At 39.0% G+C, this 24,849-nt stretch overlaps 1 protein-coding gene across 1 annotated transcript in view; it reads left to right on the top strand.

Moving 5' to 3' along the window:
* The window catches only part of LOC124619350 (5'-AMP-activated protein kinase subunit beta-1), a 67,007-nt gene that overhangs the window by 15,840 nt on the left and 26,318 nt on the right, over positions 1-24,849 (top strand). The window contains exons 2-4 of the mRNA XM_047145670.1: positions 3,607-3,808; positions 6,886-7,049; positions 19,767-19,860. Coding sequence (XP_047001626.1) covers positions 3,623-3,808; positions 6,886-7,049; positions 19,767-19,860 — 444 coding nt within the window. The 5' untranslated portion in view covers positions 3,607-3,622. The remainder of the gene's footprint in view (positions 1-3,606; positions 3,809-6,885; positions 7,050-19,766; positions 19,861-24,849) is intronic.

Genomic DNA, 24,849 nt, shown 5'->3' with positions numbered 1-24,849 from the left:
AGCCTGCACACGTTCAATCACACCTTGTGTTTCCAATTCATTTAATGTTCTTGCGACCTCATCACGCAATGCGTGGGGAACATTGCGCGCTCTGAGAAATTTCAGTTGCGCGTATACTTTCAGTTCCAAATGTGCTTTATAGTTCTTAGCGCAACCAAGGCCCGGTGCAAAAATATCTGCAAACTCTTCACATAGACGAGAAACGCTGTCTGAAGGCACAATCTTGTTCACTGACAGGACCTGATTTACTATAGACAAGTTAAACAACTGAAATAAATCGAAACCAAACAAGTTCACTGCAGAAGAAGAACGAAGGACGTACAATGACACAAGTTTTGTTTGTCCTTTGTATGTTGCAAGAAGGCTGCACTGTACTAACACAGGGATCGCTTGTCTTGAATAACTACTTAACTTAACATTTGCGGCACGCAATGGAGGTGTGCCCAGCTGTTTGTATGTGTCGTGATTGATCAGTGAAACTGCAGCTCCGGTATCAAGCTGGAATGGGATCACTTTGCCGTGAATGTCCAAATCTACAAAAAGTTTATTGTCCTGTTGACGAGAAGAGCGACTGTCTCGTGCAATGTGAACTGACACTGATACAAAATCACTTGTGACATGACGGGATTTCCGTCAATGTCGACGCACACTATTTGTGGGACGATCACACAGTCACTGTTAGAGAGAGTGGCACTGGGCGGAGTGGAATGAACTACATGAATTTCCCGGGCGAAGTTTCACGAGCCAGAGTATCCTTGGTTTGATTCCGATTCCGGCGCGAAGCAAAGGGCCTGGAATGGTTGTGAGTGTCCGATCTGAGCTTTTTCTGTCAAACACTTTGAACATGTCCTTTTTTATTACAGAAAAAGCAAATAGCTTGGTGTGATGGGCAATTCGCACGCGAATGTCTAGTAGCACACCGCGGGCATGATTTTAGCACTGCATTTGCTTGCCTGCACAGCACACATGGCTGAGTGCCTGGTGGCATCGGCGCGGCCGGGCGCGAGGGCTGTTTACCACTCCGTGCAGCTCACCAGGCGGGCCGGTTAACGTGACACACGGCTGGTGGTGAAGTTTCAAATGATTCCTGAGCAAAGTCAAGTGTGTCCTGCCGATCCAATATGTCCATCACTTGTTGAAGGGAGGGATTGACTAGTTTCAAAATCTGTTCCCTTATACGAACATCAGAAACGTTCTGTGCAATTGCATCACGTACCATAGTATCTGAATAAGGGAGTCCACATTGACACTCAAAAGCACAATCCCTAGTAAGGCCTTGCAAAGTGGCAACCCACTTCCGATTAGTTTGACCTGCCGTACGTTCTGTATGAAAGAAGGTATACCGTTTGGCAACTACATTAACTGATTCTTTGAAATATGCATCTAATGCAGACAAAATTTCGTCGTAGGCCAGAGTTGCTACGTCGCATCGGGGAAATAATTTGACGATCACACAGTATGTTTGGACGCCGACGGATGACAACAAAAATGGCTGCCGCTCGTTACCTTGAATTCTGTAGGCGGCGAGATGCAATCCAAATTGGCGGGACCACTCCGTCCAGCTTTCGAGTGCAGCATCAAAAGGTCGAAAAGTTGGTGCGACAGCGTGTTGTGGCTGCGTTAGCGGTGGCTGCCGCATCGTTTTGCATTGCTCGTTGACCCTGGACGAGCTGTCCAAGGGCATCCAGTAAGGCCTGCGTCTGCTGATTCTGTAAGCGATAAAATTCGGACAGTACATCTGGAGATTGTGGCGAAGCCATTACACAAGTAAATCAGGGCAATATTGATAAGAACGCAGAAAACCTCGTCGCCAAAATGTTGTGGATTGGCAGGAGAGCCAACCCAGGATTATAGAGGAAGCCGACAGGCACGCGTTTTAGCTCACGCAGGCTGGCGTGAGGTCTGGAACAGGACAAGGAAATTAGAACTTAGAAAAACGGATGCAGATGGTGGAATACTTAACTTTAATCCATTAATGTTGAACGTAGCTCTTGTCTGTACATTATTTACAATATCAATAGCAACTGATAATGGTGCCTTGCTAGGTCGTAGCAAATGACGTAGCTGAAGGCTATGCTAACTATCGTCTCGGCAAATGAGAGCGTATTTTGTCAGTGAACCATCGCTAGCAAAGTCGGCTGTACAACTGGGGCGAGTGCTAGGACCTGCCGTGTGGCGGCGCTCGGTCTGCAATCACTGATAGTGGTGACACATGGGTCCGACGTATACTAACGGACCGCGGCCGATTTAAAGGCTACCACTTAGCAAGTGTGGTGTCTGGCGGTGACACCACAGAATGAGTGAAACTTAGTACTCACCATATTGTTGAGACATTGACTGGCTGACATGCTCAGACCGTGTACATCCTTAGACCTAAATCTCTCTCTCTCGATCTCTCTCTCTATGATTTCAGTGACTTCAATTAAAACATACAGGCTGATAGGCTGTGAATGGTATATAAAACTGATCCCTGACATCTTTGGAAGTAAAACAGCAACAGCAGTTGCTTGAGAGTGCCCCCCCCCCCCCTTACTGCATTTGTAGAGCAACATAGGAGGCCCCTCCATATGTCATTCAATGCTGATTGCATGATTATCTTGAGCTGCCTTCATCGTTGTTGATTAAAAGTAATAGATAGTCGTTGTGTTGGTGCAAAGTCAACATCCATGTTTTATCTAACATAAGTCCTTCTTTTCTATTATTATTATTATTATTATTATTATTATTATCATTATTATTATTATTTCTAGTGTGTGTGTGTGTGTGTGTGTGTGTGTGTGTGTGTGTGTGTGTGTGTGTGCATGATAATGCACTGTCTTTGTTAAAATGTCAGTCTCACTGTTCTTGTACTGCTGATTAGTGAGTATGGTGAAAAATCAGCATTAGCAGAACATATTTTCCAAGATGGAAAGCATGAAATAAAGTTCAGTGAGATGGCCATTTTAGTGAAGACAATATATAATCGTGTGTGCATGTATAGAAAGACCATAGAGATTTATGTACACATTAATAATAATTTTAATAGAAAGGAATATTTGAAGTTAGGTAAGATACAGATGTTGACTTTGCACCAACAGAACAACAATCAGTTAAAAGTAATAGAGAACAATGCCACTAGCCAGAAATAATCATGCAGATGGCATCTGATGACTAATGGCGGTGCCCTCTATGTTGCTCTGTAAATGTGGGGGCACTCCTTGAGCTGTAATTGCAGTTGCCAATTTACCTCCAAAAATGTCTCCTGGAGTTGGAGGCGATACACCAGGATGTAGTTTTACACATCGACCATGGCCTATCACCTCAGACGTCTTGACTGAAGTATACAACACTTGAAAGCCTAAATTGCATAATTTCAGTTTCATTAATGTACATGTTGACTGCTCAGTGCCTAAGTTACTTGGTGTTATATTTACCCCTTCCACAATTTGTTCTTCACATAGGACCTTCCAACATCATATTAGAGTCTTTCATCCTCATATTAGGAGATATTTTTCTTGCATGTTCATCATGAATAAAAAATTTGTGTACTGTTGCTCACATTGCTGAATATAGTAAAGTGTGAGTGACAAGTATTTAAAATTATTGTTACATTTTCTGTTTAAATAGGACATCTCTTTACAACATGGGAAATGCTGGAAGCAGTGCGAGGGAGAGGCATAAGGGAGGGGAGCTTGCCCCTCCTCCTTCTCCTGGAAAGGATAGTCAAGCATTTGTCTTTGACAAGAAACCTAACACAAAACTTGTCTTCCAGTCCTCCAATGAAGAAGAAGAACCCTATTATACTAAGGAAAAGCCACCGTCAGAGCAGGTAAGTGGAGCTTTCCTTTTGATTTGGGCACCAGATAACTATAACTGACAAGGTGTTGTATCATAGGATTGTATCTTCTTCCTCTTACCCTCTTTTTATTCATATTCTGCTGCCCAAACACTGCTGGCCATTGAAATTTCCAACACCATGAAGGCAACATGCAACAAACATCAAATTGACATGAAGTGTGCTACATGCTTGGATATTTAAATGAATAGTATTTCAGCAGAACCTCACAAAGTAGGAAGAGTAATGCATCTACATTCTATAGATAAGACAATGGTACGATTATGGCTGCTCATATTGGTCAAGATCCCATTCCTATCTTATGAAGATGGAATCGATTGGTTCAGGAGAGCCATACTCAATCCCATGAAGCTCTCAACAGCTCCATGCAAACAGTGCCCAAGAGGACAGGTGAATTCTTTGTCTGGCTGTGCAAGTTTCTACAGCCCATATATCTCAAGTGAGAAAATAGGCTTATTTGCAACAAGGCAAGTACCTGTAGGGATAATGTCTGGAGATTAACAAGCTGTAAGAATGGTGAGTGTTGTTACAGATTCTGTTGCTGAGATGGTTGTTCAGATGTGGTGTGCTCTACAACAACTCTAGACACAAGAGTGGCACAATATTATGTTTCGAGATGAGTCCCAGTTCTGTGTATTTTGTGCAGAATCACATTGTACATGTGTGTGTGGAGGCTCTGAGAATGAATGAACATTATCAGATACACACAAAGGAATTACAGACATTGCCTGCAAGTGGGCATTGGGTAAGGATGAGAATTTGTGCCAGACCAATATCAAACCCAGGTCTCCTCCTTACTAGGCAGATGTGCTGACCATTGTGCCACCCAGACACAGTGGTCATCACAGCTGTACGAGGTACTGTAGCACACCTCCCATCAGACCCTAATTTTCTACATACCCGCACACTACGAATGTAGTGACCCTTGTCCCTGTTGTCATTAGCAGGGATTCCCATTTGAGTTGCTGAAGCAACTCCATATTATTAATGTGTTATTCAAATCAACCATTTACAAATCTAGAAGCCCACCTGTGAATTGCTTTGATGTCTTCCTTCATTCTGACCTGGTGCAGATCCCAACACTCGAGCAGTACATGAGAATGGGTCACACTATGGTATGATTAAAATTATTTGGTCGTTGACAGTTCACGGGTCAGAGCTGGTTTTCTCCAATCAGTGTGTTCAACGTCATGCCTAAACTGTTCGCCATTGCCAAACTGCCACAACAGTTGAATGTTCACTTCCAGTACCTTGTCTGACATTCTTTGTTGATGTCTTTCGGTCTCAAATCGTGGGTCTGGCACTTTTATTTCATATTTAGTCATACATGATAAACCCACCCTCCCTCCACACACACACACACACACACACACACACAATGCTGATGAAATAAACACGTTTCATACATAGCACTGACTAAACACTGCTGGATACTTCTGCACAAGATGCAAATCAGCATCGCATATGCTATTATCATAATCACACAGATCGGCTTACATTAGATAAGTTTTGCATGACAGTGTATGAAACCAAGCTTTTGGAGGCTGCAGTTCATCAATGCGGTTGGGTTGTCTGTCAAAAATATAACAACTCAGCATGTGAAGGTCATGGGTTTGAAGCTCATCAGATGTCATGATTTCTTTTTTTTGTTTCTGAATGTAATCAAAAGAGTTTGATTATGATTTTTGTTAATTGTTTTTAATGTAATTTTTTTTATTTATAATTCTTTGCCGTGCCATTCTCATCGTTGTATTGACTATTTTATTTGCTCTTCTTTTCCTGCCTGTCATTCTTTTTTTGTCTGGAATCTGCCTGTGTCGTCTATAATCCGCAGCCAAGTGCTAACAAGGACTGCTCGTTGGTTGGCAATCCAGCAGCTCGTGTAGCCAGTGAGAGAATAGTTTTTTATAACCAGTGACAGCAAGAAATTACAATTATCTTTTAGTGCCGAAACTGAACTTTTTCTGTCTTGAGTTTGCTCTTAGAGGTTAGCTTTAATCGCTGTGAACAAAGCGATTATGATTTTAGTTCTGCAGGAGACTATTGACCACTGCTTTCTCAGATACATTACATATCAAGAAGTTGTGGTTAGTTTAGGACATGAGTCTAAATTCATGACTACAAAACGCATCCTCTGTTGCAATTCAGTCACTTGTCACTTAAAATCAGCTGTCAACAGAGCATCTCACATTTCTGACATACGTTCTGGCAGCCACTTCAAACATTGGTCTGTGTTACACATTAACAGCATTTGCGAAGTGACTTGCCATGTTTGTGTGTTACCTATTGCCAAGCGGTAGCCGGCGGCCAATGTGGTAGCACCACAGCAGCAAGTGCCAGACTTCAACTACCAAGTAATGTTAAACAGATTATATTGTCCTAGAAGCTATATTCTGTATCTCTCTCACATTGAAAATATCTGGTTATGTATTGCTAAGAGACTGGCGCACTACCATTCACAGGCCACTGTGACTGATGAAATGGTACGGAGTTGCAACAGCATGGAATGATGAATCCATATGTCATCAGAGATCAGTTTGACTCAGTGCTTAGCTCAGTTAGAACCATTGTTGCTGCTGTACTTGGCAACTATGTGTACTAAATTTTGCATCCCACACATCACAAAACTAAATACACTTTTAATCATGTATTCTTCCTAGTATACTGTATATGTGCGATAAGTAAAATTCTGTTATTTGCTAGTCTTCCTGATGTTGCATTACTAGTAGTCAGCAGTTTGTGCTGGCTTGTTAGGATGTGTAACATGGCTGCAGGTTTACAAATAGTATAAATTTCCTCAGCAAAAATGTGGCTATGTTTTGGCCATTTACAATGTTGGATTTCTTTTATATAAGTCTGCAGTAAAATGTAATAAACATTTCCCAAATTTATTTCTTGCAAGGCACAGAGAGAGAGAGAGCAGATTTTCGTAAGGAATTGTCTTAAATAAGATGCTGTTGCGGCATGCATGATATGTAATCAGATACTTAGTGTAGCTGTTATATGTTGTATGTTATTTCATCACTATTTAGTGTGGATTTTTGTTGTAGGAAGAACTTGGAGCTCCACGGCAACGATCTGCAACAGTTTCTGAAGGCAGCACCAAGGTTGATGACAAAACATTGCCAACAGTATTCAAGTGGGAGGGTGGTGGAAAGCAGGTTTTTATCAGTGGTACTTTCTCTAATTGGAAGGCTCTTCCCATGGTCAAAAGGTGATTTACATTAAGTTATTTAAGTAATAATAATAATAATAATAATAATAATAATAATATACACAGTGAGGTGGAAGGATTCATGATTGCAATACAGGATCAAACAATAAACACCAGATATTACAGCAAGCATATTATTAAAGATCGCAATACCACAACAGATAAATGCAGACTTTGCAAACAACAAATAGAAACAGCAGATCACATCACAAGTGGATGTACAATACTACCAAATACAGAATACCCCAGAAGACATGACAATGTAGCAAAAATAATACATCAACAGCTTGCCTTACAACGTAAACTTATAAAACAACACGTTCCCACGTACAAGTATGCACCACAAAATGTACTGGAGAATGATGAATACAAATTATACTGGAACAGAACCATTATAACAGATAAAACAATGCCACATAACAAACCTGACATCATACTCACCAATAAAAAGAAGAAATTAACACAACTAATCGAAATATCCATACCCAATACAACAAATATACAAAAGAAAACAGGAGAAAAAATTGAAAAATACATCCAACTGGCTGAGGGAGTCAAGGACATGTGGCATCAGGATAAAGTTGACATTATACCAATTATACTATCAACTACAGGAGTCATACCACACAATATCCACCAGTACATCAATGCAATACAGCTACATCCAAACTTATATATACAATTACAGAAATCCGTAATTATTGATACATGTTCAATTACCCAAAAGTTCCTAAATGCAATATAACATATACCGTACAGTTAAAAGGAAGTGACGCTTGATCAAGGTCCGCGTCACTTCCCATTTTTAACTAGACTTAATGTCTGAGAAAGTAAAGAAATAATAATAATAATAATAATAATAATCGGAAGAAGAAGAAAATACAGTAATGGCCTGAAACATCCCAGAGCAAACAAACAAAGAACAACACGCATCAATTAAACAATCAGAGGAAAACGAAATCTTAAGACAGCCACCAGAACAAGCACAAATAGAACGCGAAATGACACACATGTTAGATATAGAAGAAAAATTTCAGCTGACATATATAGAATACAAAGACACAAATACAGACATTAGACCATTCTCGCATAGACCACCAAATAACCCACTAGTCGAAACAACAATAACAACTATCAACACAATCATACGCAACAAAATAAATGAAAATACAACTATGGAAGAGTTACAACTACTGGTTTACGTAGGAGCAGCCACTACACTAAATATACACACTAGGCAGAGATCAGAACCAACCAACACACAGAAGAAACCCACAAAACCAGCATGGCAACACAGGCTACAGATCAGAATAGAAAAACTGAGAAGAGACATCGGACAGCTAACACAATTTATAAGAAATGAAATGTTAGGGGAAAAAAAAAAAACCAAAAAGGTTAGGTAAAATCTCACAACAAGAAGCGATAGAGCAATTAGATGAAAAGAAGCAGAAATTACAAGCATTGGCCAAACGACTTAGAAGATACAAAAAAAGTGAAAATAGAAGGAAACAAAACCAAACATTCAACACAAACCAAAAGAAATTTTACCAGACTATAGATAACACACACGTTAAAATAGACAATCCACCCAACATAACAGACATGGAACACTTTTGGAGCAACATATGGTCAAACCCGGTACAACCTAACAGGCATGCATGGTGGATACAAGCAGAAACAGACACATACAAGATGATACCATAAATGCCTGAAGTGATAATTTTGCAACATGAAGTCACCCAAGCAATTAATTCTACTCACAATTGGAAAGCCCCTGGAAAAGATAAGATATAGCAAATTTCTGGCTAAAGAAGTTCACATCAACACATTCACATCTAACTAAATTATTTAACAGTTACATTGCAGACCCATACACATTCCCTGATACACTTATACGCGGAATAACATATCTGAAACCTAAAGATCAAGCAGACACAGCGAACCCAGCTAAATATCGCCCCATAACATGCCTACCAACAATATACAAAATATTAACATCAGTCATTACACAGAAATTAATGACACATACAACACAGAACAAAATTATAAATGAAGAACAAAAAGGCTGTTGCAAAGGAGCATGAGGATGTAAAGAGCAACTGATAATAGATGCAGAGGTGACATATCAAGCTAAAACTAAACAAAGGTCGCTACACTACGCATACATTGATTACCAAAAAGCTTTTGATAGTGTACCCCACTCATGGTTACTACAAATATTGGAAATGTACAAAGTAGATCCTAAATTGATACTGTTCCTTAACATAGTAATGAAAAATTGGAAAACCACACTTAATATACAAACAAATTCAAATACTATCACATCCAAGCCAATACAGATTAAGCGTGGAATATACCAAGGAGACTCATTAAGTCCTTTCTGGTTCTGCCTTGCTCTGAACCCATTATCCAACATGCTAAATAATACAAATTGTGGATACAATATTACTGGAACATACCCACACAAAATCACACATTTGCTATACATGTATGATCTAAAACTACTGGCAGCCGCAAATAAACAACTCAACCAATTACTAAAGATAACAGAAGTATTCAGCAATGATATAAATATGGCTTTTGGAACAGACAAATGCAAGAAAAATAGCATAGTCAAGGGAAAACACACTAAACAAGAAGATTACATATTGGATAACCACAGCGACTGCATAGAAGCGATGGAAAAAACAGATGCCTATAAATATCTAACAAAATATAGGAATAGATAATACAAATATTGAAGAAGAACTAAAAGAAAAATATAGACAAAGACTAACAAAAATACTGAAAACAGAATTGACAGCAAGAAACAAGACAAAAGCTATAAATACTTATGCTATACCAATATTGACCTACTCGTTTGGAGTAGTGAAATGGAGTAACACAGACCTAGAAGCACTCAATACACTTACATGATCACAATGCCACAAATATAGAATACATCACATACATTCAGCAACAGAAAGATTCACATTAAGCAGAAAGGAAGGAGGAAGGGGATTTATCGACATAAAAAACCTACATTATGGACATATATATCTAAAAACAAAGATGATGTGACTTACCAAACGAAAGCGCTGGCACGTCGATAGACACACAAACAAACACAAACATACACACAAAATTCAAGCTTTCGCAACAAACTGTTGCCTCATCAGGAAAGAGGGAAGGAGAGGGAAAGACGAAAGGATGTGGGTTTTAAGGGAGGAGTCATTCCAATCCCGGGAGCAGAAAGACTTACCTTAGGGAGAAAAAAGGACAGGTATACACTCGTGCACACACACACATACACACACACACACACACACACACACACACACACACACACACACACACACACACACATCCATCCATACATATACAGACACAAGCAGACATATTTAAAGACTCAAATATGTCTGCTTGTGTCTGTATATGTGTGGATGGATATGTGTGTCTGTGTGTGCGCGAGTGTATACCCATCCTTTTTTCCCCCCTAAGGTAAGTCTTTCCGCTCCTGGGATTGGAATGACTCCTTACCCCTCCCTTAAAACCCACATCCTTTCGTCTTTCCCTCTCCTTCCCTCTTTCCTGATAAGGCAACAGTTTGTTGCGAAAGCTTGAATTTTGTGTGTATGTTTGTTTTTGTTTGTGTGTCTATCGACGTGCCAGCGCTTTCGTTTGGTAAGTCACATCATCTTTGTTTTTAGATATATTTTTCCCACGTGGAATGGTTCCCTCTATTAATTCACTACATTATGGACAGGTAGACAATTTAAGAAAATTCTTTATAGAACGAGCAGAAACTAGCAAAATACACAAAGCAATCACTCATATAAATACAGCGGCTACACCACTGCAATTTCATAACCAGTTCTACAACCCTTTAGATCAGATAACATCAACAGATACGAAGGAAGTAAATTGGAAAAAGAAAACACTACATGGCAAGCACCTGTATCATCTAACACAGCCACACATCGATCAAGACGCATCCAACACATGGCTAAGAAAAGGCAATATATACAGTGAGACGGAAGGATTCATGATTGCAATACAGGATCAAACAATAAACACCAGATATTACAGCAAGCATATTATTAAAGATCCCAATACCACAACAGATAAATGCAGACTCTGCAAACAACAAATAGAAACAGTAGATCACACCACAAGCGGATGTACAATACTAGCAAATACAGAATACCCCAGAAGACATGACAATGTAGAAAAAATAATACATCAACAGCTTGCCTTTCAACATAAACTTATAAAACAACACGTTCCCACATACAAGTATGCACCACAAAATGCACTGGAGAAGGATGAATACAAATTATACTGGAACAGAACCATTATAACAGATAAAACACCACCACATAACAAACCTGACACCATACTCACCAATAAAAAGAAGAAATTAACACAACTAATCGAAATATCCATACCCAATACAACAAATATACAAAAGAAAACAGGAGAAAAAATTGAAAAATACATCCAACTGGCTGAGGAAGTCAAGGACATGTGGCATCAGGATAAAGTTGACATTATACCAATTATACTATCAACTACAGGAGTCATACCACACAATATCCACCAGTACATCAACGCAATACAGCTACATCCAAACTTATATATACAACTACAGAAATCTGTAATTATTGATACATGTTCAATTACCCGAAAGTTCCTAAATGTAACATATACCGTACAGTTAAAAGGAAGTCGCGCTTGATCAAGGTCCGCGTCACTTTCCATTTTTGACAAGACATAACGTCTGAGAAAAGAAAGAATATTAATAATAATAATAATAATAATAATAATAATAATCCCTGTGGAGGCCCGGGAAAAGAATAGGCCTCCGGTATGTTCTGCCAGTCGTAAAAGGCGACGAAAAGAACAAACCACTAATAGGGCTAACCCCCCTTTTAGTGTGATTAGTTGGTTCAGGACAGAACTAATGAAGCCTCGGACAAGCGCCGTCATGGTCGGGGACGACGCTTGAACCCTATGCCTGCCCACAATGGTAACGACACTGCTAGCCAACTGGAAAATGATTTAAATCCAAATAGAGGTGTTTTGCAGGATATGCTTCCTGCAACCACCCTAGAAGGAAAACAAAGACAGAGGATGAGGTGGTCAGATGAAGTTAATCGACACCTCATGTTCTGTTATTACCAAGCAACAAACCTAGGAACCAACACAACTGGATACAGATCACAAGTATACACAACATTTATTACCAGATACCCAGAATTAAAATTTTTAACAGAACAACGACTAGCTGATCAGATCCGTGTAATAATAAAAAATAACAGGATACCCCAGTCAGAATTAGATAACATCAAACAACAAGTATAACAAATACTGGAACAAAATAATGTGCAATCAGAAGAAGAAGAAAATACAGTAATGGACTCAAACATCCCAGAGCAAACAAACAAAGAACAACACGCACCAATTAAACAATCAGAGGAAAACGAAATCTTAAGGCAGCCACCAGAACAAGCACAAATAGATCACAAAGTGACACAGATATTAGATATAGAAGAAAAATTTCAGCTAACATATATAGAATACAAAGACACAAATACAGACATTAGACCATTCTTGCATAGACCACCAAATAACCCACAAGTCGAAACAACAATAAAAACTATCAACACAATCATACACAACAAAATAAATGAAAACACAACTATGGAAGAGTTACAACTACTGGTATATATAGGAGCACTCACTACACTAAATATACACACTAGGCAGAGATCAGAACCAACCAACACACAGAAGAAACCCACAAAACCAGCATGGCAACACAGGCTACAGATCAAAATAGAAAAACTGAGAAAAGACATCGGACAGCTAACACAATTTATAAGAAATGAAATCTCGGAAAAAAAACGAAAAAGGTTAGGTAAAATCTCACAACAAGAAGCGACAGAGCAATTAGACGAAAAGAAGCAGAAATTACAAGCATTCGCCAAACGACTCAGAAGATACAAAAAAAGTGAAAATAGAAGGAAACAAAACCAAACATTCAACACAAACCAAAAGAAATTTTACCAGACAATAGATAACACACACATTGAAATAAACAATCCACCAAACATAACAGACATGGAACACTTCTGGAGCAACATATGGTCAAACCCGGTACAACATAACAGGCATGCACGGTGGATACAAGCAGAAACAGACACATACAAGATGATACCACAAATGCCTGAAGTGACAATTTTGCAACATGAAGTCACCCAAGCAATTAATTCTACTCACAATTGGAAAGCCACTGGAAATGATAAAATAGCAAATTTCTGGTTAAAGAAGTTCACCTCAACACATTCACATCTAACTAAATTATTTAACAGTTACATTGCAGACCCATACACATTCCCTGATACACTTACACATGGAATAACTTATCTGAAACCTAAAGATCAAGCAGACACAGCGAACCCAGCTAAATATCGCCCCATAACATGCCTACCAACAATATACAAAATATTAACTTCAGTCATTAAACAGAAACTAGTGACACATACAACACAGAACAAAATTATAAATGAAGAACAAAAAGGCTGTTGCAAAGGAGCACGAGGATGTAAAGAGCAACTGATAATAGATGCAGAGGTGACATATCAAGCTAAAACTAAACAAAGGTCGCTACACTAGGCATACATCGATTACCAAAAAGCTTTTGATAGTGTACCCCACTCATGGTTACTACAAATATTGGAAATCCTAAATTGATACAGTTCCTAAACATAGTAATGAAAAACTGGAAAACCACACTTAATATCCAAACAAATTCAAATAATATCACATCACAGCCAATACAGATTAAGCGTGGAATATACCAAGGAGATTCATTAAGTCCTTTCTGGTTCTGCCTTGCTCTGAACCCACTATCCAACATGCTAAATAATACAAATTATGGTTACAATATTACTGGAACATACCCACACAAAATCACACATTTGCTATACATGGATGATCTAAAACTACTGGCAGCAACAAATCAACAACTCAAGCAATTACTAAAGATAACAGAAGTATTTAGCAATGATATAAATATGGCTTTTGGAACAGACAAATGTAAGAAAAATAGCATAGTCAAGGGAAAACACACTAAACAAGCAGATTACATATTGGATAACCACAGCGACTGCATAGAAGCGATGGAAAAAACAGGTGCCTATAAATATCTAGGATACAGACAAAAAATAGGAATAGATGATAGAAATATTAAGGAAGAGCTAAAAGAAAAATGTAGACAAAGACTAACAAAAATACTGAAAACAGAATTGACAGCAAGAAACAAGACAAAAGCTATAAATACCTATGCTATACCAATATTGACCTACTCATTTGGAGTAGTGAAATGGAGTAACACAGACCTAGAAGCACTCAATACACTTACACGATCACAATGCCACAAATATAGAATACATCACATACATTCAGCAACAGAAAGATTCACATTAAGCAGAAAGGAAGGAGGAAGGGGATTTATCGACATAAAAAACCTACATTATGGACAGGTAGACAATTTAAGAAAATTCTTTCTAGAACGAGCAGAAACTAGCAAAATACATAAGGCAATCACTCATATAAATACATCGGCTACACCACTGCAATTTCATAACCAGTTCTACAACCCTTTAGATCACATAACATCAACAGACATGGAGAAAGTAAATTGGAAAATGAAAACACTACATGGCAAGCACCCGTATCATCTAACACAGCCACACATCGATCAAGACGCATCCAACACATGGCTAAGAAAAGGCAATATATACAGTGAGACAGAAGGATTCATGATTGCAATACAGGATCAAACAATAAACACCAGGTATTACAGCAAGCATATTATTAAAGATCCCAATACCACAATGGATAAATGCAGACTTTGTAAACAACAAATAGAAACAGTAGATCACATCACAAGCGGATGTACAATACTACCAAATACAGAATACCCCAGAAGACATGCAAAGTCGCAAAAATAATACATCAACAGCTTGCCTTACAACATAAACTTTTAAAACAACACATTCCTACATACAAGTATACACCACAAAATGTACTGGAGAATGATGAATACAAATTATACTGGAACAGAACCATTATAACAGATAAAACAACGCCACATAACAAACCTGACATCATACTCACCAATAAAAAGAAGAAATTAACACAACTAATCGAAATATCCATACCCAATACAACAAATATACAAAAGAAAACAGGAGAAAAAATTGAAAAATACATCCAACTGGCTGAGGAAGTCAAAGACATGTGGCATCAGCATAAAGTTGACATCATACCAATTATACTATCAACTACAGGAGTCATACCACACAATATCCACCAGTACATCAATGCAATACAGCTACATCCAAACTTATATATACAGCTACAGAAATCCGTAATTATTGGTACATGTTCAATTACCCGAAAGTTCCTAAATGCAATATAACACATACCGTACAGTTAAAAGTAAGTGACGCTTGATCAAGGTCCGCGTCACTCCATTTTTAACCGGACTTAACATCTGAGAAAGTGAAGATAATAATAATAATAATAATAACCAGACATAACGTCTGAGACAGGAAAGAGAAATAATAATAATAATAATAATAATAATAATAATAACTGTTTTAATCTTATATGTCCAGTTCATTGTTTGTTTGAAAATCTGTATGTTAATACAATAAAAACTCAGTTATGTTGAGTTTCCCATCATCCATTTTGCATGTAGTGTCACAAGAACATTTCCCTTAAATATCTGTGTTATCTCTGTCATAATTCTGTGCCATCCCACTATATGCTATCATCTCACTATTGAGGAACAGTCATGCATCAATGGGAAGAAGAGTGGCTGGAACTGACAGACGATAAGTTACAGCTGGCGAAGTCCACAGCTTAGCTGCAGCATACTTCCTTCCTTTTATGCAAGCAGGATGAGGTCCTTTTCACTCGTCTTTGTGTAGGACACAGCCCTAAGACCCTTGGCTCCTTGCTACGGCAAGAGAACTCTCCATTGTTTAGTGCTTGTAGCATACAGATCATGGGGACTCAGATTTTAGTAGTGTATCTTTTATATTCAGACTAGAGGACAGCAGGTCATTTGTTGATAGATTTGCCTCATATTTTAACTGATGACAAAACAAATGTTATACAACTTTTAAGGTGGTGTGAAATGTCCAAACCAGCCCCTAATTTTTTAGGGAGACATTTTTAATGTGTGATTAGAGTGACTAGGACGTCCATGTTCTTTGCAAGTGATCAGCCAGTCATATTTCCCCATGTAGTTATTTTAGTTTTCGTCTTGTGTTACTTGTATTTTAATTAAGTACAGAAAGTTCTGATTGAGAATTACAAATTATTTAGGAATAAAGCCCCCCCCACACACACATGGGAGAAGCGATCCCCCTTCTCATCTCCCAGCCTCTTTGTTTGGCCACCCTCTGCTAACACCCACGCACTTATCTTTTCCCGCTAGTCTCCTTTGTTCTCCTTTTTTCCCCACCTCTCTGCCACACAACCTCCTGATGCTACACCTGTTGGTGTTCTAGTCCCAGCACACTCCGGCAGATAGCATGCCTCCATCCCCCCACCTGTGCACTACAATATCATTTCTCATCCCCACCCCCTTCTGGTCTGCTACTGCCATCATACATGATAGTTGCATTCTAGCCTGATCTGCTGGAGTTGGCTGTTGTGTGTGTGTGTGTGTGTGGGGGGGGGGGGGGGGGGGTGATGTGCTTGCTTGTATGTATAAATGGTGTGTGTTTCTCTTTTGTTGATGAAGGCTGTAGCTGAAAGCTTTGTGTAAGTGCCTTTTAATTGCGCCTGTCCGCAACTTAACATGTCTTCTTTACAGTAAGTAGCAATCTGTTTCCCTACATTGTTTATTTTCAAGTTAATGATTAATACTGTGGTATTAATGTTAATATCACAATTTATACAGCACTATGTACAAAGTTAGTAAGGTAACTCTGAAACGGAAACCAACTTAAATAAAAAAAAAAAAAAAAAATCCTTGGCCTTTGTTTAAGACTCATATTTATGCCATTGAAAATTCTTATGATACTCAGATTGTCATGAAACACATACTATTTCTATTTCTTGTTGAGTATAACAAATGTTTTACAGCCCACTATGAGTTTGGTGCTTTTCTCAGCCAGATCATTTCCAGCTTTTAGTACATCTACTGTATGTAGATCATTCACGAATTCCTCATAGGTCATACCAATACATAGGATCTGCCTTAAGGGACAAGTTACTCCAAGGCAAATCTGCTTCTTATTTTTATTTTTTTAAAAAGAGGTAGTGTTCTGTAAGAAACAGTTCAGTACCATTATTGAGAATTTCTGTGGCTTGATCGATTCCTACTGGAAGCCTTTTAATATCTTCAGCTGTCCATGACCAATGGAATCTGTGTAATGGAATGCTTATCATCAAGGAAACTGAGACAAATAACCTGCTTACTCTAAATAATAAACTAATTTTCTATTGTTTTCTGTTATGATCCTCAGTCCAATGACTGGTTTGATGCAGCTCGCTCCTTGCGAATCTATCCTCTGCAAGCCCTTCATCTCTGAAAAAACTTTTTCATACTATAGCCAGTCAGCATAATTTTATATTCTCTCTACTTCAATCATTATCAATTATTTTTCTGCCCAAATAACAAAACTCATTTACTTCTTTTAGTGTGTCACTTCATAATCTAATTCCTTCATCTTTATTGGATTTAATTTGATTACTGTCTATTTCCCTTGTTTTGTTGTTGTTCATCTTATAACCTCTTTTGAAGACGCTATCCATAACATTCAGCTTCTCTTCCAAGTTCTTTGCTGTCTCTGACAGGCTTACATCTTCACTGATAACCTTTAAAGTTTTTATTCCTTTTTTCCTTGGTTTCTTTTACTGCTTACTCAATGTACAGTTTGAACAACATTGGGGGTGGGCTATAACCTTGTCTCACTCCCACCTCAACCATTGCTTCCCTTTCATGTCCTTCAACTCCTGTGACTGCAGTCTGGTTTCTGTTTAAGTTGCAAGTAGCCTTTTGATTCCCACTTTTTTTGCTACTTTTAAAATACCGAGGAGTGTCAAACATTGTCAAAAGTTTTTTCTCGAAACATATGTTTGCCTATTGTCAGATTATCTTCTGAAATAAATGATGGAGGTCAGCATTGCCTCTCATGTTCATACTTTTCTCTGCAACCCAAACTGATCTTACCCAAGTTTGACATCTGTCTGTTTTTCCATTCTTCTGTAAATAATTTGAGTCAGTATTTTGCAATTATTACTTATTACTATTCATACCTGTCTTCACCTGCTGTCTTTGGAATTGTGATTATTACATTCTTCTTGAACTCTGAGGGTACGTCATCTATCTCATGTATCTTACTTTTCTTTCATGTAAAAATAATATTTTGTCAAGTAATTTTTTTATTTTATTTTTTGTATTTTTTGATTGGAGGATCCAGGGGCAAGTCTTCTCCTTATGCTAATGAGCCAGAATTTCATATAGCTCTTTGCACATGGACAGGTACCAAACTCGAGCAGCGCAAGTGAGATACGAAAGATTTTAAGAAGGTTGTATGAGAGCCATCCTAGAAAGCAGTGAAGATACGTGCAAAGTGAATAAAGTTGTTAAAGTAACAAATGAAGTTGCTGTTCTTGCTAAATTTTATTTTAACAAGGTTGTGCATTTTGCTTTACTAGAAAGATGTTAAGAAAATCTTGGTTTTGAAGTTTGCCTGGATGTAGTAGATAGTGTATCATTGTATCGAAAGGAAAATCCACTTGAAAAAATTTAACATGGAGACGTTACAGATAGCCAGTACTTTCTTCCAGGGGGCCAAAATTCCAAATATTGCCTATGACTCATTTAAAGTTAGAAGTAAAACAATACCTAGGTTTTGGAGTTACTGGTTACTTTCTCAGGGAGGAAAGTGGGATAGGTTAGTCAAGACAGGAAAGGAAGACCAGGTCACTCAGTCTTGTGGTTGGGAGTGACCCACCTGTTGTGACAATTACGGGTGACAGAGGTGAAATTGGGAGGGGGGGGGGGGGGGGGGGGAGTCAGAGAGATTAGGATAATGAAGATGGCACATTAGGAAGCACTGTACCACCCGTGTTCCAGAGAGGGTAGAAGTACTGAGTGAGTGAGAAGTAAAAATGAGTTACATGGAAGAGGAAACAGAAGTGGAATGGATATTGCAATTAAGAACTAAGAAGAAAGTGGAAAAGAAGATGGGGGAGACCAAAAACTGGAGAGGAAGAGATAAAGATAAAAAAGTAAAAAAAAAGAAATAGATTAAATAATTGATTAATTGCTACTAATAAAAAAGGAAAAAATGAGAATTAAGCCTAGTTTGGTAGTGGCATCAAAGGATATGTTGAAGAGCAAGTTCCCATCTTTGCAGTTTAGAGAGGCAAGTACTGGGTGGGAGGATAAGATGAAGTGTGTGGTATAGTAGATGTCTTTTGTCATGTTGAGGAATATGTTCAGCACTGCGTACTGTATATCCCCATTGTAGATGGCTTTCCTGTGTATCTGCACTCAGGTTCATGAGGGTTGTGTACTGATCAGCCATTATGTGTACTTATAATTTTATAGTTTTCTCTTGTACATAATTCACTGTTAAATGCTGTATGCATCATGGTTCGTGTTACTTTCTCTTTGAATTAACTTTTGCCTTTGGTGCTTTACAGCCATGGTGATTTTGTTACAATAATTGATCTCCCTGAAGGAGAACATCAGTACAAGTTCCTCGTGGATGGTGAATGGAAACATGATCCTGGAGTGGTAAGAAGTAAATTCATTTCTGCAGTTTCTTTGTAAATTATATTGTTTCAGTGTGTGAGAAATATGCCATATTAACTGCATAAATTTAATTAGCTGGACGTTATCACTTAGCAGCTGCAGTGACATTAAAAATCAACAGTTAGAAGTAAATGATGTGAACAGGAAGAAATGACCTGTGTGACAATCACCAGAACTGAAACAACTAGTGTAAGGTTGAGAAAAATATATAGTGCTTATAATTAATGGATGTGAGAGTATAAAACTCATGATTAAAATATTGAGAATGAACCAAAAAGTAGGAGGGAAGAATATTTGATTCGGTATTGATTGGCACTCCCCGTATAACTCCTTCAAAGTAGCAATTTGAAATGTGTGTGTCAATGTATGCATGAAGATGGACTGTAGTACTGTCTACCACCACCAGATGGTGTTGTTGCTTCCCATATGTGGCACATTGCAGCAGCTTTTGTTCTGGCTTGCGAGTGATGGACATCGATAAGACAACATGGAAGCAGACAAGCGTGGGCAACAGTTAACAGTCTGGTTTCTTTGGACGGAAAGAGTGACTGCTTCAGGCATCCACAAGAGGTTAGTAACCATATCTTGGAAAACAGATTCGTGTTTTGTTGGGTATTAGAATTCAGAGATGGCAGGGACTGTGCTGAAAAATACAAAAGCACTTGGTATCCAGCAACTGCACACAAAACCATACAATGCCAAGCTTGTCAATGACAGGTGAATACATTTGATGAACTAGAGAAGGCAGCAGGTCTATCTTGGGGCTCCACACTCTCATCCGTAAGGATTTGAAGAAGAAGAAGAAGAAGAAGAAGAAGGTGAGTGCACAATGGGTGCCTCATTCCCTCACCATTGTGCAGAAACAGAAGCATGTGCAGATGTGTCAACAGTGGGTGCAACAGTACAGTGCAGAGCCATCATCTGGTGACCATTGCTGAGTTGTGGTTCTTCCATGAGACTCTAGAAAAGAAACACCAGTCTATGGAATGAAAGCATACTGGGAGCCATCGTCCCAAGAAGTCATGGCTGAGACTACTAATGCAGAAACAAATGGCAACTGTGTTCGGGCATGAGGAAGGGACACAGCTGGTGGATTAGCTCCCTCCCAGTATAACTCATGACAGTGAGCAGTACTGCAGTTCACTGCACCAACTCCACCGGCGCATTCAACAATGCCGCTACAGAAAATGGGACTGTGGTATTCTTCTCCAACATTACAATGCATGCCCACATCCTCCATATTTGCTGGATCTGGCTCCTAGCCTATGTGCCTTATTTGACACAATGAAAGAGGTTATGCAGGGTAAGTAGTTCACCACCAATGATGAACTTCATGCAGTCGTCCTCTAGTAGCACCAGGGTACACCCAGAGAATGGTTCGCTATGTAAATACGGAAGCTGCCAGAACAATGGCAGAATCGCATATGGCATACCTATAATATAACCTGTGTTGCTTTATCAAGTAAATGGTTCTTGTAAACACAAAAAAATTTAGTCCCGATCATTTTTAACGCCCCAAGTAAAAGCGTAAATAACAGTGGGGAGCAATGATTGACATTTAGATTCAACTGTCTGTGTGGTTATTGGGATAGTTGCTAAAATAAACTGAATATGACTGCTGCAGCATATCATGATCAGAAAGAAAAACTTAAGGTCATTTTGAAAGTTGCACATACAAGTAAAAAATTAATGACCAAGTGAGGGATAAGAGGAAAGATGTACAGAGGGAAAGGGATGCAGGAGATATACATATCTTGGGAAGGAGGGGATATACAAAGATTTAGGGGAGGAGACATGGGATTACACTAAAGATAAGTTAAGAAGATAAAAGGAAAGAAAGTCAAGTTAATGCTGATTTGTGCAACATGTTGATAAACATTATATTGGATTTCACAATACGTACTCGCTGGAATCTGTACCAAAATAGATAATGAACCAAACTGTGCACACAAGCCAACAAAATATATGTTTTGCCTCAGGCAGCTATCTGCCTGTTTATGTCCTAGCAGTGGTGGGCTCTTACATATGAACTATCAGGAATTTCTCGGGCTTTTAATTGTATGCTGTAATTTTTCCTTGTTATAATTCTTTGAAAGTTTAGTGACCATCTGTGCTGTGGCTAGCTGCTGTACAGGGCACAACTAGGCCATTTCTTGGCAAGACGAGAAGAAAAGGAATAAAATATTGTGATATTTGCCTGACTTGACACATGTGATAAGTGCTGGAACAGGGGGTGAAGCTGGCTGGGGACAGTGATGGTGAGTGTGCTGATCTGCGTTGATAGTATAAAGTTACAGTGGGGGAGCTGCTGGGCTGTAAGGGTGATTGAATAGTGGGTGTGGTATCAACAACTTGTAGGCAGGTGTTGTTTCCTATGAACCATGACGTATGAAACCCTCGTACAATAACCAAGATGTGATCACCGTAAGTTTGATGTTGCTGGAAAGTTTGTAGTGCTGAGTGAACTGTCTGGAAATAAAACAGTTTTCAACCTGCCATTCCTCATGCTGTCCTTCAACTACAACAGAGTTGTCTATCAGTTTCGTGCTTATGTCATTGAGCTGGAATTGTTGCGCATGAACATAGTGTCAATGTTTGAAGTGTTTGATGCTCTTCCATACTCCAGACTGACGTTGAGTGGTGTTGTCCGTCCGAACATTGCCTATATCAGCCGTTTTGGTTGTTTAGCTGCTTGTAGGGTTGTTTAGCTGCTTGTAGTCTGCATCCATTGTGGTGGAACGGTGTACTTGGCTTAGTATGAATCTTATGCACAATGCGTGTCTAGTACCTTGTGAGAGTTTTGCAATGTAGTGTTCCCCAACTGTACATCTGTGTCATCTGCCAACGGCAAGGTGTGTGCCGCCAGAATAGTCTCCTCTGGAACTGCCTGTCGATGTAATGGTAAACTGCCGGGTACTGATTCTCAGCTACTGGTTTGCTTAAGGGTTGTCAGATCTGGGGAGAGAAGAAAGTGTCAGAAAAAATCCGTGCCCAAGATTAGTTCTCAAACATCTGCAACCAAAAACTGCCATGGGAATTTCTCGTGTAGACTGAGGTGCACGATGTATGTGGCAGTTGTGAATTGGTTGATATGAGTATTATTTTGTGGTGTGTAGTTGAGCAGCTAGCATTGTAGGCTCCGTTGGTGGGTTCTCTCTGGGAATGGTGCTCACTTCCGAGCTGATATTGATCAGGAGGTATTGATTCATTGAGTATTTTAACATGTACAGTCTACTGCTGTCAGTCAGAGATGGTACAAAACTAATCAGACCCACATCTCCAATCTGTCGGCATCTTTATTGTGCACTGTGACTGAGATTGCATCTAGTATTTGAATGGTGGCAGTGTGTGGAGCAGTTGCTTGCTCATCTACTGAAGCGAACAAGAAACCAACATAGCCGAGATCATGTCACTGCACCTTCGTCAGGAATGTTGTTATTTGCCATGGGTGTGGTTGTCGCAGTTGATCAGCACCTTCCCGGCAAGTGCTAATGTCAATCTGATGAGCGCATGGAATTGGTTGAATCATGTCAGCTGATAACGGCTGCAGACAGTGTCATTGTTGCCTGGTATGTTTGTGTATTGTCAGTACTGTAGAATAGCAAAATGTCTGTCAGCCTGAAATAATTTGTGTTCCATCATTTTGTTTTAATGTGAGAATGTTGCCACCTGTATCTGTGGCAGCAGTTTTACGAGCTGTGGCGTCTAAAGTGTAGTATCTGTTATGAGATGAGGTGATTGAAGTACAGAGATGCCTTTTGTTGTTGATATGCTGAGTCGTGTGGTCTGAAGGCAGCAGTGTATGAGATCTCTGGGACCATGCACAGCATGGATGTCAAACAGAGAATCTTCTCACGTGGTCCTGTCATCTATGCCCCACATGAGGTTGCAAATGGATTCAGCTGGGTTGAGCCCAATGCGGCCGGGCCAGTAAAATCAAACAATGTGCTGCTTTGTTGGCCTGAAGTAATCTTTGGAACATTGTCTTGTTGTTGGGAGAAAAGATTGCACTCATCACCAAAATCAGTGAGATGCTCAGGAGTTATTACACATTGTTTATACCTATGTGCAGTGTTGTAGCCAACTGTCCAATATGGTAGAATGTCACTTTCATTTTTCACACACAATGTAGACTGGTATGGGCGGTGGAAAAATTATGCAAATCACTGCAGGCATCACTGTATTGTCCAAGTTGTTTGTAAAGGTGGTGATCGTGGGACGTTTCCATTGTCAAAGCGAACACAAGCCAATGATGTTATACTAATTATGTTGAAGTAGCTACACTGTTCATTGTTGGGTCACCACTGTGGGAATGCACGCAGGTAAATGCAGAGAGCATATAAATGCTATTAACATGCACTTTATTGGTAGCATGGACATACATAGATACACGTCTACACTCGGCAATTGTTTGAGGCAAACTGAAATCGTCAAAGATTTTCTCACTGTCAAAGTGTCTTGTTTCCTCACATTTGCATTATTTACGGTGAGATTCCCACAAATATCTGTACATATATTAAATGCTTTTTATCATTTGTCAAACATAACCTTTCTACTTGGATAACTGGAGCACTGGCGTTCATTGACACGGAAATGACATCACAATTGAGGGACGGGAAACATTAATATAAGTGGGAGTCTATATTAGCATATTGTTGTTGTGGTCTTCAGTCCAGAGACTGGTTTGATGCAGCTCTCCATGCTACTCTATCATGTGCAAGGTTCTTCATCTCCCAGTACCTACTGCAACCTACATCCTTCTGAATCTGTTTAGTGTATTCATCTCTTGGTCTCCCTCTACTAGCATAATGGAAACATATTATTCTACATGGGAAATGACAGCTGTTGCTTCCATTTGCCAGACCATAATAGAGGATCATGTCTGCCATTTTATATGTGGAATGATAGGTATCCATTATGCTGGTATGTACGAAGAAGAAATTTCATTGTAAAAGCATTTCAGGAACTTAA

Source organism: Schistocerca americana, chromosome 6 (genome assembly GCF_021461395.2).
Source record: "Schistocerca americana isolate TAMUIC-IGC-003095 chromosome 6, iqSchAmer2.1, whole genome shotgun sequence".
NCBI classification, from domain to species: Eukaryota; Metazoa; Arthropoda; class Insecta; order Orthoptera; family Acrididae; genus Schistocerca; species Schistocerca americana.
The sequence above is the reverse complement of the archived record's forward strand: the minus strand, read 5'-3'. Positions and strand labels throughout refer to the sequence as shown.